At 39.0% G+C, this 12,845-nt stretch overlaps 1 protein-coding gene across 3 annotated transcripts in view; it reads right to left on the reverse strand.

Annotated features, from left to right (window-relative positions):
* The window catches only part of CNIH4 (cornichon family AMPA receptor auxiliary protein 4), a 38,487-nt gene extending 28,765 nt beyond the window's left edge, over positions 1-9,722 (reverse strand). The window contains exons 1-4 of one of the 3 annotated variants that reach the window (XM_063114086.1): positions 9,587-9,722; positions 9,216-9,327; positions 7,353-7,397; positions 6,229-6,363 (exon numbers count right to left, since the gene is read on the reverse strand). In XM_063114086.1, coding sequence (XP_062970156.1) covers positions 6,229-6,267 — 39 coding nt within the window. In that variant the 5' untranslated portion in view covers positions 6,268-6,363; positions 7,353-7,397; positions 9,216-9,327; positions 9,587-9,722. Of the gene's footprint in view, positions 1-6,228; positions 6,364-7,352; positions 7,398-9,215 lie in introns of all 3 variants that reach the window. The other 2 variants (XM_063114084.1, XM_063114085.1) reach the window with 2 other exon arrangements.
* Between the last annotated feature and the right edge of the window lie 3,123 nt (positions 9,723-12,845).

A 12,845-nucleotide genomic window follows, 5' to 3' on the forward strand; every position in this document is an offset into this window, starting at 1 on the left:
CACACAAAATCAACATACAAAAATCAAATACATTTCCATATACTAGCAATTAACAGAAATCAAAATTTGAAACAACAATACCACTTACAATATCATCAAAGATCATGAAATACTTAGGGATAAATCTAATAAAATATTTCCAGGGTCTGTATGTGGTAACTATAAAACACAGATGAAATAAATCAAAAAAGACCTAAATAAATTGCAAGATGTACCATGTTCATGGATGAGAACACTCAACATTGTTAAAATGTCAATTCTTCCAAAACTGATCTAAAAATTCCATGCAGTCTCAATCAAAACCATAGCAACATTTTTTTGTATAAATCTCAAGCTTATTCCAAAATTTATATGAAAAGGTAAAGGAATTACAATAGCCAAGACAATTTTTAAAAAGATTGAAATTGAAAGACTCACTATCTGATTTCAAAATGTACTAAAAACTACAGCAATCAAGATACTGTAATGTTCATGAAAAGAGAGACACATAGATAAAAAGGAACAAAACAAAGTCTAGAAACAGACTCACAAATATATGGTCAATAGATTTTTTTTTTTAAGGTTCAAAGACAATTCAATAGAGAAAGTATGATCTTTTTCAGAACAAATTGGTCTGCAACTATTGAACATCCACATACAAAAAAAATGAAACTTGAAACTTGACCCATACGAATCATCCTATTCACAAATTAACTAAAAATGGAACCACAGACCTAAATGTAAACCCTAAAAGTATGAAGGAAAAAGTTCATGATCAACTTTTCGTCAGCAACCCTATGTGCAGTAACCAGGAAAGCAATATTCTCAATATTCTAAGGTAGAAATTCAATCAATGTTGATTGAATACATGTGTCAATGAACCAAGCTGACATTTGACTTACCTTCCCTACATTGAGTGCCAAACACAAAGAAATGCCACAAAAAAATGCAATATCAAAAATAAACAGTAAACTCATTCATTAAAAGGTGAATTTACCCTAGTTTCATAAACCCAAATTAGAGGGAGCAGTAAAGCAGAGCTGGAAAAAACTCATGAGAAAATTGTAACTATTTATGGATCTGAACCGTAATGTTTGAGTAGGGCAGAGAGTCCAAAACCAAAACCTCATATGCAAAGGAGATATGTCATTAATTACAGAAATCCTATACATCAGTCCCATTTATAAACATGGTTTATAAGTAATAGTGAGATATAAAAAGCAAATGGAAGCCTTAGGAAAGCTTTACTTTGAGAAAAAAAAAAGATATCACCCTAAAGAAATCAGAATTTCAGGTCAGAGCCATTTTTATATACATGATCTGAATTCACATTTACATTACACACATGAGATATGCTTCTAAAGTATGAAATTAACAACAATAAAAAAACTGTTCTTTGAATAAGGGGAACACTGGCTAAAGTAAACTACCCATTAGGCATAACAAAACATACTCAGATATGTAAGATAATGTAATATGAATAAAAGTGCATTTAAAAAATAGTAGAGAAAAGCCAAAACTGGAAACTACGAAACAATAATGAATAGGCAAATGGATAAACAAATTGTGGTATAACTGTATAATAGAATACTACCCCACAATAAAAACAATGAACTGCTGATATATGCAGAACACGGATACATTCCAAAGACATTATGTTGAGCAAAAGAAATCAGAAACATAAGAGCACATACTACATGATTCTGTTATATGAAACTTGACAATTTAAAATGTAATGTATAGTAACAGAAAGTATATAAATTGCTGCCTAAGTCTAGAAGATAGTGGATTGACATAAGACAATATTTCAGATTTGTTCTATGTGAGAGTACTTCAAAATGTTCATGGAAAGATGGAATCAAAAAGTAATACAAATCCTTCAATGAACTTTCTGAAGTATGCCTGTATGTTAGTGTAACTTACACAGATGCATGTACTGTCAAAACCATTTGAACCAGAGTAACATCAGTGAAGATGATAAAGAACTCCAAAAATCTCTCCCTCCACAAAAGTGGCAAATAAGCTAGCAAAAATTGTCACAATAAACTTTAGCAGAACTTTGGAAACTAATCAGAAGATTACAGCATCCAGGCAAATACTTATTTAAAAAAAAAAAGCTGAATCTCAGCATTTAAGGAAATCTCTGTTGATTCACTAGCTGACCACTAAGTTAAAGGAATAGAGACTTCAGTGGCCACACATGACAAAGAATGTAGACTTTATAAAATTAGTCAAACAAGTAGGACTGGCCAGGTAGCTCAATCCATTAGAACATGATGCTCAAGGTCCAGGGTTTGAACCTATAATGGCCAGTGGCCAAAAAAAAGGAAAAAAAGAAGGTAACTAAACTAATAAATGAATAAATAAACTACAGCAAGCATCAACAATAAAACCTAGGGAAGCATGGTCACATTCTTTTTTTTTTTTTTGTCTTTTTTGTGACCGGGACTCAGCCAGTGAGTGCACCGGCCATTCCTATATAGGTTCCGAACCTGCAGCAGGATCGTTGCCGCGCTCCCAGTGCCGCACTCTCCCGAGTGTGCCACGGGCTCGGCCCAGCATTGTCACATTCTAATTTTCAAAATGTCTAGTTTTCAACAACCAAAAATGAGGCATGAAAGAAACAAAACAGTATGAGCCATACACAGGATGAAAAGAAATCAATAGAAACTGTCTCTAAGGAAATCCAGACATTGGACTTACTAGACAAAGACTTAAGCTATTTAAAATATGGTCAATGAGCTAAAGGTATCTGTGTGCAAAGAAATAAAAGACACCATGAGAATAATGTCTCATCAAATATATAAATTAATAAAGAAATAGAAATTATGAAAAGGAAACAAATAAAAATTCAGGAGGTGAAAAGTGCAATAACATAAAACATTCACTAGAAAGCTTTAACAGCAGATTTGAGCAAGCAAAAGAAAAAAAGAATAAAGACTGAGTTCTGCAAGAAGTACTACTACTGCTAATTAATTAGTTAAAAGAGAAAGAATCAGCAAACTTGAAGATAGATCAATTGAAATTACCTAGTCTGAAAAGAAAAAAGAATGAATAAAAATGGTCAGAGTATATAAGACCTGTGGGACACTATCAAGGGTACTATGACAAAGAGGGAGGACATAAAGGGGCAGGAAGAATATTTGAAGAAATAATGGCAAATACATTCCCAAATTTGATGGAAGAGATGAATCTATACATCCAAGAAGCTCTACAAACCCCAAGTAGGATAAACTCAGAGATCCATACAGAGACACATTATACTCAGACTACTGAAAGCCAAAGACAGAATTCTGAAAACAGCAAGAGAGAAGAAACTAGTCATGTAAAAGGGATCCTCAGTAAGAGTAACAGCTAATTTGTTATCAGAAACCATGGAGGCCAGAAGGCACTGGGATAACATAATCAAAGTGCTAAAAGAAGAGAAAAGAAAAATCTCTAAACCAAGAATCTTATATCCAGCAAAGCGATCCTTAAAAAGTGAAGGAAAAAGTAAGACCTAAAACTGTAAAACTCCTTGATGAAAAACATAGAGGAAAACCTTACGACACTGGATTTGGTAATGATTTTTCACATATGATATCAAAAGCATAGGCAACAAAAGAAAAAACAAAGAAATGGGAAGTACATCAAACTTAAAAACTTCTATGCATCAAAGGAAACAACCAACAGAATGAAAGACAATCTACAGAATGGGAGAAAATATTTGCAAACCATATATCTATTAGGAGATTAACATCCAGGCTGGCTGGTTAGCTCAGTTGATTAGGGCATGGTGTTATAACACCAAGGTCAAGAGTTTGCATCCCCATACTGCAAGCCACCAAAAAGAGAGAGAGAGAGAGAGAGAGATTAATATACAAAATACATAAAGAACTTCTATGACAAAACAAATAATCTGATTAAAAAATGGGCAAATAGGCTGGCCAGGTAGCTCAGTTGGTTTGAGCACCGCCTTGTAACACCAAAGTCAAAGGTTCACATCCCCATACCAGCCAGCTGCCAAACAAACAAACAAAAATGCATTGAAAAGAAGAAAAATAATGGGCAAAAACTTGAATTCACATCTCTCCAAAGAAGAAATAAAAAGGCAACAAACATATGAAAAGATCCTCACCATCACTAATCATCAGAGAAATGAGAAAAAAAACCCAAAAAACTTTACAATGAGATATCACTTTATTCCCATAAGGTTGGCCACTAACAAAACCTAGAAATAACAAGTGCTGACGAGGATGTGTAGAAATTTGAATCCTTGTGCACTGTTGGTGGGAATGTTGAAGCTGCTATGGAAAATTGTATGGCAGTTTCTCAAAAAATAAAAATAGAATTACTATATAATCCAGCAATCCTGCTTCTGGATATACATCTGAAAGCGTTGAAAGGATCTTGAAGGAATATTTGCACACATATGTTCATTGCATCATTATTCACAATCAGTAAAGAAGAGGAAGCAACATAAATGTCCATCAACAGATGAATGGATAGAGAAAATGTGGTATATCACTTCTCGGCCTTCTGGCTAAGATCAAGTGTGAAAAAAATGTGGTATATACACACAATGGTATATTATACAGCCACAGCCTTAAAAAAGAAGGAAATCCTCTTACACACTACACCATTGATAAACCTTATGGATATTATGCTAATTGAAACAATCCATCCACAAATTGACAAATACTGTATGATTCCATTTATATGAGGTATCTAGAGTAGTCAAATTCACAAAAACAGAAAGTAAAATGGTGGTTCCAGGGGCTAGGGCAAGGGGGTAAAAGGAAGTTGTTGATCAATGGTTTAGAATTTCAGTTTTGCAAGATAAAAAAGTTCTAGAGATATGATACACAATAATGTGAATGTAATTAACAGTACAGAACTATACACTTAAAAATGGTAAAGATGATAAATTTTGTTCTACGTTTTTAGCCTCAATTAAAAAAAATTTTTTTTTAAAGGAAAAACTGAGACATTCCCAGATAAACAAAAACAGAGAGTTCTTCACTAGTAGACCTGCCCTACAAGTAAGAGGTAAAGGGAGTGAGCACTTCAGGATATTAACTTGAAACCATATAAAGAAAGAAAGAATTCTGGGGCCGGCTCATGTCTCACTTGGGAGAGTGCGATGCTGATAACACCAAGGCCACAGGTTCAGATCCCTATATAAAGATGGCTGGTCAGCTCACTTGGGGGAGTGTGGTGCTGACAACACCACATCAAGGGTTAAGATCCCCTTACCGGTCCTCTTTAAAAAAAATAAATAAAAGAAAAAAGAAAGAAAGAATTCTAGTAAAGGTAACTACCTAGGTGAATATAAAGGTCTGTATTAATGTATTTTTTGGCTTGTAACACTCCTATTTTTATATGATTTAAAATATTACTATGTAAAGCTATAATTGCAAATCTATAATAATGGGCACACAATGTATAAAGATGTAATATGTGACAATTACAACATAAGGAGGGGAGACAAAGCTATATAGGAGTAAAGTTTTTGTATACTACTGAAACTAAATTGGTATTAATTCAAACTTGATTGTTATCAATTAAGATGTTAATTGTATTTCCAGGGCAACCATTAAAAAATTAACTTTCGGGAAATGTAAGTAAAATCACAATGAGATACTACTTTACATCTGTCCGGCTGGATCACAGACCCCTCTGCCCAGTCCTGTGCAGGTTGTGAGTCAGATAGTTGACAAAAGATTCTGGCAGCTGATAACAGGATAGACATGCTTTATTCCTATGTGAGCTCTGCCAACTAGTGGTTCAGAGCTGCTGCCTTTTATTCTGAAATTACACAATAGTGGCAATGAACCAAGGAGTATATGGACATGCACACACAGTTACACCACACTTATATAACTTGTTTACAATGGATGTGCTGAATCATACCCAGCCAGATATGAAGTGAGGAGGCTTGACTATACTGACTCCATTTTCCTCACACTCCACCCCTTCAGGGTCTCTGGCCATACAATCTATGCATCTGAGATCTTCCGTGATGTTCCTGTAGCAAGGATGGCTGACCCTGGCATCCATAGGCCACAGCAGCAATATAGGCTACAGCAACATGCCACCAAAACACAAGCACTTCCTCCCAGTACAGCTAATGCCCACCTCTAGGAGGACAACATATTGGCCCACCATTCCTGGAGGGGATCTCCAGTCATTTCTAGTCAGCATGAATTTCACTGGTTAATTGCTGCAAAGCCTGAGTAAAATTATGATGATAGTCAGGAATATACACACAACATTCCGTTCAGGCCAGGTCCAGTTAGCAGTCATCATTGGGATGATCTCCCACAGGAATTCTGCAGCCACGCAGGTAGGAAACTCGGTGCATCTGTTTGTGCCCAGTCAACTATGGTGTTGGCAGCCATAAGACTATGGGCAAAAAAACAAAAGTTATTGGCACCAATAGAGGGAGAATACATGCCAGCTTACCATCCTGGAAAAAATGGTTGCAGGAACAGGTGCTGTGGCTCTATGCAACAGAGCCTCTACTGGAGAGGGCCTGCCCTTGTGGGGTCTCTCATTTAGGATTCTGACTGTTGGCCAAAACCACCATGTCCACCCCTTCAGGGATGGGGGATGGGCAGATAGCCTTAGTTCCTTTTTCTGAAGACCATTGTACTGTTCAGTCACTCCCACTGCCTGGGGATGATACGGCATATGTAATGTCCACTGAATGGACAACTGAGAAGCCCACTCCTGTACCTCATGTACAGTAAAGTGGGTTCCATTATCACTCTCTATGACCAGGGGTTGACATACATGGCTGTAGGCTATTTAATGTCTTAATGGTGCTTACCTGGTCTGGGGCTTTACAGGCCATACAAACAGAAGACCTGTAGCTGTTTCAATGGCTGTAAAAACATACCTAAAATTCTCTGACCTTGGCAATGGTTCCACAAAATCCACTCGCCATTGAGTCAAATGCACCCTTCCATGGGTTATTTGCCCATTGGTGTGCAGCACCCACCGAGGTGTGGACTCTTGAGCGCACACCAGACAAACGTGACATGCATTTATTATATCTTCCCATTTTATGGGCAAGTTCCACTTTTGAGCCATCGACCACACGGTCTTGCAGCCAGCATGCTGCATTCTTCAATGTAACCACTGGGCCACATCAGTGGCCAGTGCTCTCTCCAGCCATCTTACCTTAGCCAAGGCATCAGCCACATCATTGTCTGGACTGGCTAAGGGGAAATGTCCTGTGACATGGAAAAGAGTTACTTACTTTTCCTGCCCTAATTCCCCTTACTCTTGCCACATGGCTTGTCCCTACAGGGGTCGGTGGCCTACCATCTAACTTTGATATTTCCAAGTAGAGATCCAAAGGATAAGACCCTTATATATGGCCCACTCACATTCTTCCAAGTGACCTAGCAGTGTTGGAGCTGACTTGGTTAAATCTGCAAGAGAATCAGAGGTTAGTGAGACATCATCTATGTAATGAAACATTGTAACCATGCTGGGCCCAGTCCACTTGGCTAGGGCCCCCCACTAAACCATGACATATGGTTGGACTATGCAGGTAGCCTTGGGTCAACATTTGAAAAGTCTAGTGCCTTCCTTCCCAGGTGAAGGCAAATTGATCTTGGCTACCAGCCGAGATCAAGATAGAGGAAAAAGCATTTGCAAGATCCAGTACATAATGATAAGTTCCTAGCTGAGTCATCAGCTGATCCATCAAGTCATGAACCAAAGGCACAGCTGCGTGCAAAGGAGACACTACTTTGTTCAGTTCCTGATAATCCACAGTCATCCTCCAGGTCCCATCAGTTTTTTTCACTGGCCAAACTGGGGTTTTAAATGGGCTATGTGCAGGACGAATAATGCCAGCCTTTTCTAACTTCAATATAGTAGCACCAATCTCCCCATGTCCTCCTGGCAAGCGGTACTGTTTCACACTGACTACATGTTGGCTTGGGTAACACCTGTCGGTCAAATTTAGCATGTCCCCACAACACAGGCTTTACTGTCCATATCCACAGCTGGTATTCTCCAACCATCGTTTGCAGGCATAACCCATAAAGTACATCTATACCCAAGACGTATTCAGCTACTGGAGATACATACACAGTATATACATGAAGGGGCAATTGTCCTATGCCCAGCGGCAAAGATACAGGTTTGACTTTAGTAGAATATCCTCCATAGCCTTCAACATTCACTGTGGCCTCCAGAAATTTATCTGGGTTGCCACGTATCAGGCTACATTCTGTGCCGGTATCCACTAACACTAACACTCACTGTACATTTGTTTCTTACCAATGTATTGCCAGTTCAACATGAGGCCCCCAGTCCTCATCTACCCCCAAAAGGTGAGCACCTCCACCTGCTCCCTAGCCAAAAGAGAACAGTCTGTCCACCTCCAGGGAAGTAACTATGAAATCTTTCAGAGTCACTGGGCATACATTATCATTTGTCTCTTTGGGAAGTTTGGTGTAATGCTGTTCAGGGTGCAATTGTCACCACAAGGCAACGGGACCACGTTTGGTTATGGGTTGATTTTTTTCCCTATCAACTCCTGCCATAAGCAAGTCAAACCATATCTGCATACAGCTGGTCTTGCTTGGTCCCTTCAGGGTAAAATCCCAAGCATTTCTTGGGGATTTGGTCTTCACCACTTTTTGGATCCCCTTTGTTTGTCTCCTCCCCTCTCCTTCACCCAGATTGGCCATCATTGTCATCACCTCATGTACAACCAACGTTTGGGACTAGTATGGCCATCAGTGACCCAAAGGACATTGACAGAGCATATTGCAGCACTACATCTCTTATGCTGCCTGTAAAACATTCATATGGTCCGGGCCACAGGTGTTCACATTAAACATGGACTGCTGCATCTCCAGCTCCTGAATTATTTGAACCAGCTTGGCATATGTTTGCCATCTACTCACAGTTTTGGGCAGTTCTCTGGCATTTGCCCACATGATACAGATGGCTACCTTTACCCATTCCATCAAAGAGTGGTTATCCTATCCCGGTGCACATTCGCAGCTATTCTATAGCCCCTGCCACAGGCATGGGTGTGTGGTGACAGAGGCTAACTTTTCCATCTAATCACCAGAGCACATCACAGTATCCACCCCTAGGTCCCACAACCACAGAAGCCAAGCAGCTAGGGGTTCACCTTATTTCTGTGGAAACTGTTTCCCCAAGTCAACCAACTTAGCTTGAGTGTAGGGGACATAAGTAGTAAACTGGGTCACTTGTAGGTTGCTTACCGATTGTCCGCCCAGTCCCATGGGCTGTTCACGCTTCAGTTTGTGACGTACAACAGGTCGTGCCAGAGGACTCACAGTCTCCCCAACCTCACCACTGGGTTTTTCATCGTCCCTGGTGTCGAAAGCAGGAGTGACCTGTTGCTGTACGTCAGCCTCCAAAACAAGTACCTGTGCTTCCAGCAAGTCTGCTTTCTGCTGCAAATCTCAAAGCCGCACTGCTTCATGGATTCATGGAGTGCCTGGTCCATACTGACTCATAGAACAGTGAGCAACAGCCAGACCCCAGTCAGCAGGAAAGTGGCCACTGGGTACCACATACTCGAGGGTGGCCAAATTTCCTCCCCCTCCCGAGGGGCTAGTGGCCCCCTTACCTACTCAGAATCCTGCCAACAACTATGACAATTGTTGGGCTGGATCACAGACCCCCTCTTCCCCATCCTGTGCAGGTCGTAAGTCAGGTGGTCGGAAAAAGATTCTGGTGGCTGATAATAGGATAGACATGCTTTATTCCCATGCGAGCTCTGCTGGCCAGCAGTTCAAAGCCACTGCTTTTTATTGCGAAAGTACACAGTAATGGCAACAAGCATGCGCAGTTACACCACTCTTATATAACTTGTTTACAGTGGATGTGCTGAATCATACCCAGCCAGATGAGGCAAGGGGGCCTGACTATACTGACTCCATTTTCCTCAGAGCATCCACTAGGATGGCTGAAATTAAAAACAAAAAAGAGGGGATGGCCGGTTAGCTCACCTAGTTCGAGCATGGTGCTGAGGACACCAAGGCCCAGGGTTTGAACCCTATACTGGCCAGCCACTAAAAAAAAAAAAAAAGACAGAAAATAACTGTTGGGGAGGATAGGGAAAAATTAGAACCTTCAGACATTGCTGGTGGGTATGTAAAATCGTAAAGCTGCTGTGGGAAACAGTTTGGTAGTTCTTCAAAAAGTTAAACATTGAATTACCGTATGACCCAGCAATTCTACTCCTAGGTATGTACTTCAGAGAACTGAAAACAGGTGTTCATAGAAAAACTTATACACAAATGTTCATAGCAACATTATTCATAAGAGCTAAGAAGTGAAAATAACCCAAATGTCCATCAACTGATGAATAGAATGTGACATATTCATACAATAGAATATTATTCAGCCGTAAAAAGGATTGAAGTACTAATATATGCTACCACCCAGATAAATCTTGGAAACAATATGCTAAGTGAAACAGTCAGACACAAAATGTCACATATCATATGATTTCATTTAAATGAAATGTCCATAATAGACAAATCCATACAGACGAAAAGCAGAATAGTGGTTTCCAGGGGCTGGGGAGAGGGAGCAAGTGAAGCGACTGTTCCGTGGGTAAGATATTCCTTTCTCGGCTGATAAACATGCTCTGGTGATGTCTGCACAGCGCTGTGAATGTACTAAAAGCCACTGAATTGTATTCTTTAAAATAGTGAATTTTATGTCATGTGAATTGTCCTGCAATTGAAAAAGATAATTGAATTACATGCTTAAAAAGGATGCTTTTTTATTATAGGTAAATTATACCTCAGTATTTTTTTTAAAAAGATTAAAGATAGGGTTCTTATTCGGGAATATTTTGGCTTTTTCTAGCAATGCTGTATTATCTCTTAATTCTATTTTCCACGAACCTTTTGAAGTACCCTCATATCTGTTTTGATCTTCACTGTATATTCTGACTTCAACATATAACTGGCACATAGTAGACAATAAATATTGGTAGAATGAGTGTATAAAGTGCCAAGCTCAAGATATTATTTTCTTAGAGCACAGTTTTATAATACCAAGGTTCACGGGTTCAGATCCCTGGACCAGCCAATTGCCAGAACGAAACAAACAAACAAAAAAATGGTATTATTTTCATTCTATTCACAATTAGAAACATTTCAAAGAATGACAAGCTTGATTAGAAAACTGAATTGTTAGGCTTTACAAAATAAAATAAGTCAAATCAAATACTTTTTAACCTCAGAAAACTCAGTCTCCAGCTCCCAGCAAGCAGGCTGCCTTGCTTTTGAACCTCAGTAAGGAACCTCTGACATGCACACTCTCACCTTTTTCTTCATGTTCCTATTATACATGGGTGGCCATATAATTTATTGTTCAAACTGGACCCCTTTTAGGAGAGAAAGCCTAGAGACTGAATTTACAAATGAACAACGGCCAGATCACGCGTAAAAATAGAACTGTGACTCATAATCTGCAGCAACCTGCCCGGGAGTCCAAGCCATTATTTACAGTAACCAGCTCAGGAAGCCAACATACCATTTACAACTCAGACATGATGGAACTCAGACCATGATCACTAGCAAACAATCCAGGAAGCCAAGCAATAACCCCTGCACCAATTGGCTCAAAATAGCCAGGACTCCATTAATACTGATAGCTTCTCTAATTTTTGTCCCTGCAAAGGACCAAAGAGAAAGCCATATATGTACCCCTAAGCAAATACATAGGATGCCTTTTTTCTAATTAGCCCACCTACAGCCTCACTACTACACCAACAGCCTTCAATTAGGGCAAACCTGAAGCATTCCCTCTTTTCCACTGTAAAGCTTTCCTACTTGTCTATCTGCCATTGAGTCTCTGCCAAAATGCAAGTGATGGTGGCTGACTTCCTTGCATAGCAATCTCTGAACAAATAGTCTTTACCTGTTCTCATTTGATTGGTCTTCACGTATTTCCACAAAGGGGATACTAGTAATAATTATGCTCAGTCAATAGGCAAAAATCAGGACTGCCCTAAGCAAATCTGTACATCGATCACCCTAATTATAAAGCACAATTAGACAAGAGGCTGTTTGCTAGTACTATACAAAGTTTGGGAGAACCAAAGTATGAAGGACAGAAGGTGAAATGTGCCACCACCACTAGGTGGGGTTGCACCATTGAAGAATGGGGAACATTTTAATTACTGCAGGAAGTGCTCGAGGTGTGTATTCACTCAGCAATCCTTTTGGTTTAGATGTATTGTAATGTAAATCTGAACACTGGAATTAATGTGTAAAATTGTCTTCTAGGTAATAATTACTGGAAACAATTCCAATGAAAAATGTTCAAGCATATTATTGATATTGAGTATTAACTCACTTTCAACTAATGCCTATTGCACCTGATGCAGTAATGAAGTGAACACACTCCCTGCCATTAAGAAGCAGGAATTCTAGAGGTCTTCAAGTCCAAGGGGGAAGGACTAGTTACACAATTTGAAAGACTCAAAGCAAGATGAAAATAAGGGACTCTTGTTCAAAGACTATTAAGTATTTCAAGATGGCAACAGCAAACATTAAATCAAGTGTAGGGCCCTTTTGAGTGTAGGGCTCTTTGTGACTACACAGGTTGCACACTCATGAAGCCAACACTAAGTGTAGAATAGTATTATGACAAATTATAGACTGATAAACCATGTTGCTTGGTATATGTTATGATGTTACCAGGACCTTCAACCTGTTTTTATTCTATGTGATACATGGCATGCACAGACTTAAATTACATTAAAAATTTACTAGGCATTGATGATATCTATGCTATTTGTAGGGAATGTTTGCTAAAGTTTAATATAATTGGGCACATAAATACCTAATCTAATTTTTAGAAGATGT

This window comes from Cynocephalus volans, chromosome 11 (assembly GCF_027409185.1).
Source record: "Cynocephalus volans isolate mCynVol1 chromosome 11, mCynVol1.pri, whole genome shotgun sequence".
NCBI classification, from domain to species: domain Eukaryota; kingdom Metazoa; phylum Chordata; class Mammalia; order Dermoptera; family Cynocephalidae; genus Cynocephalus; species Cynocephalus volans.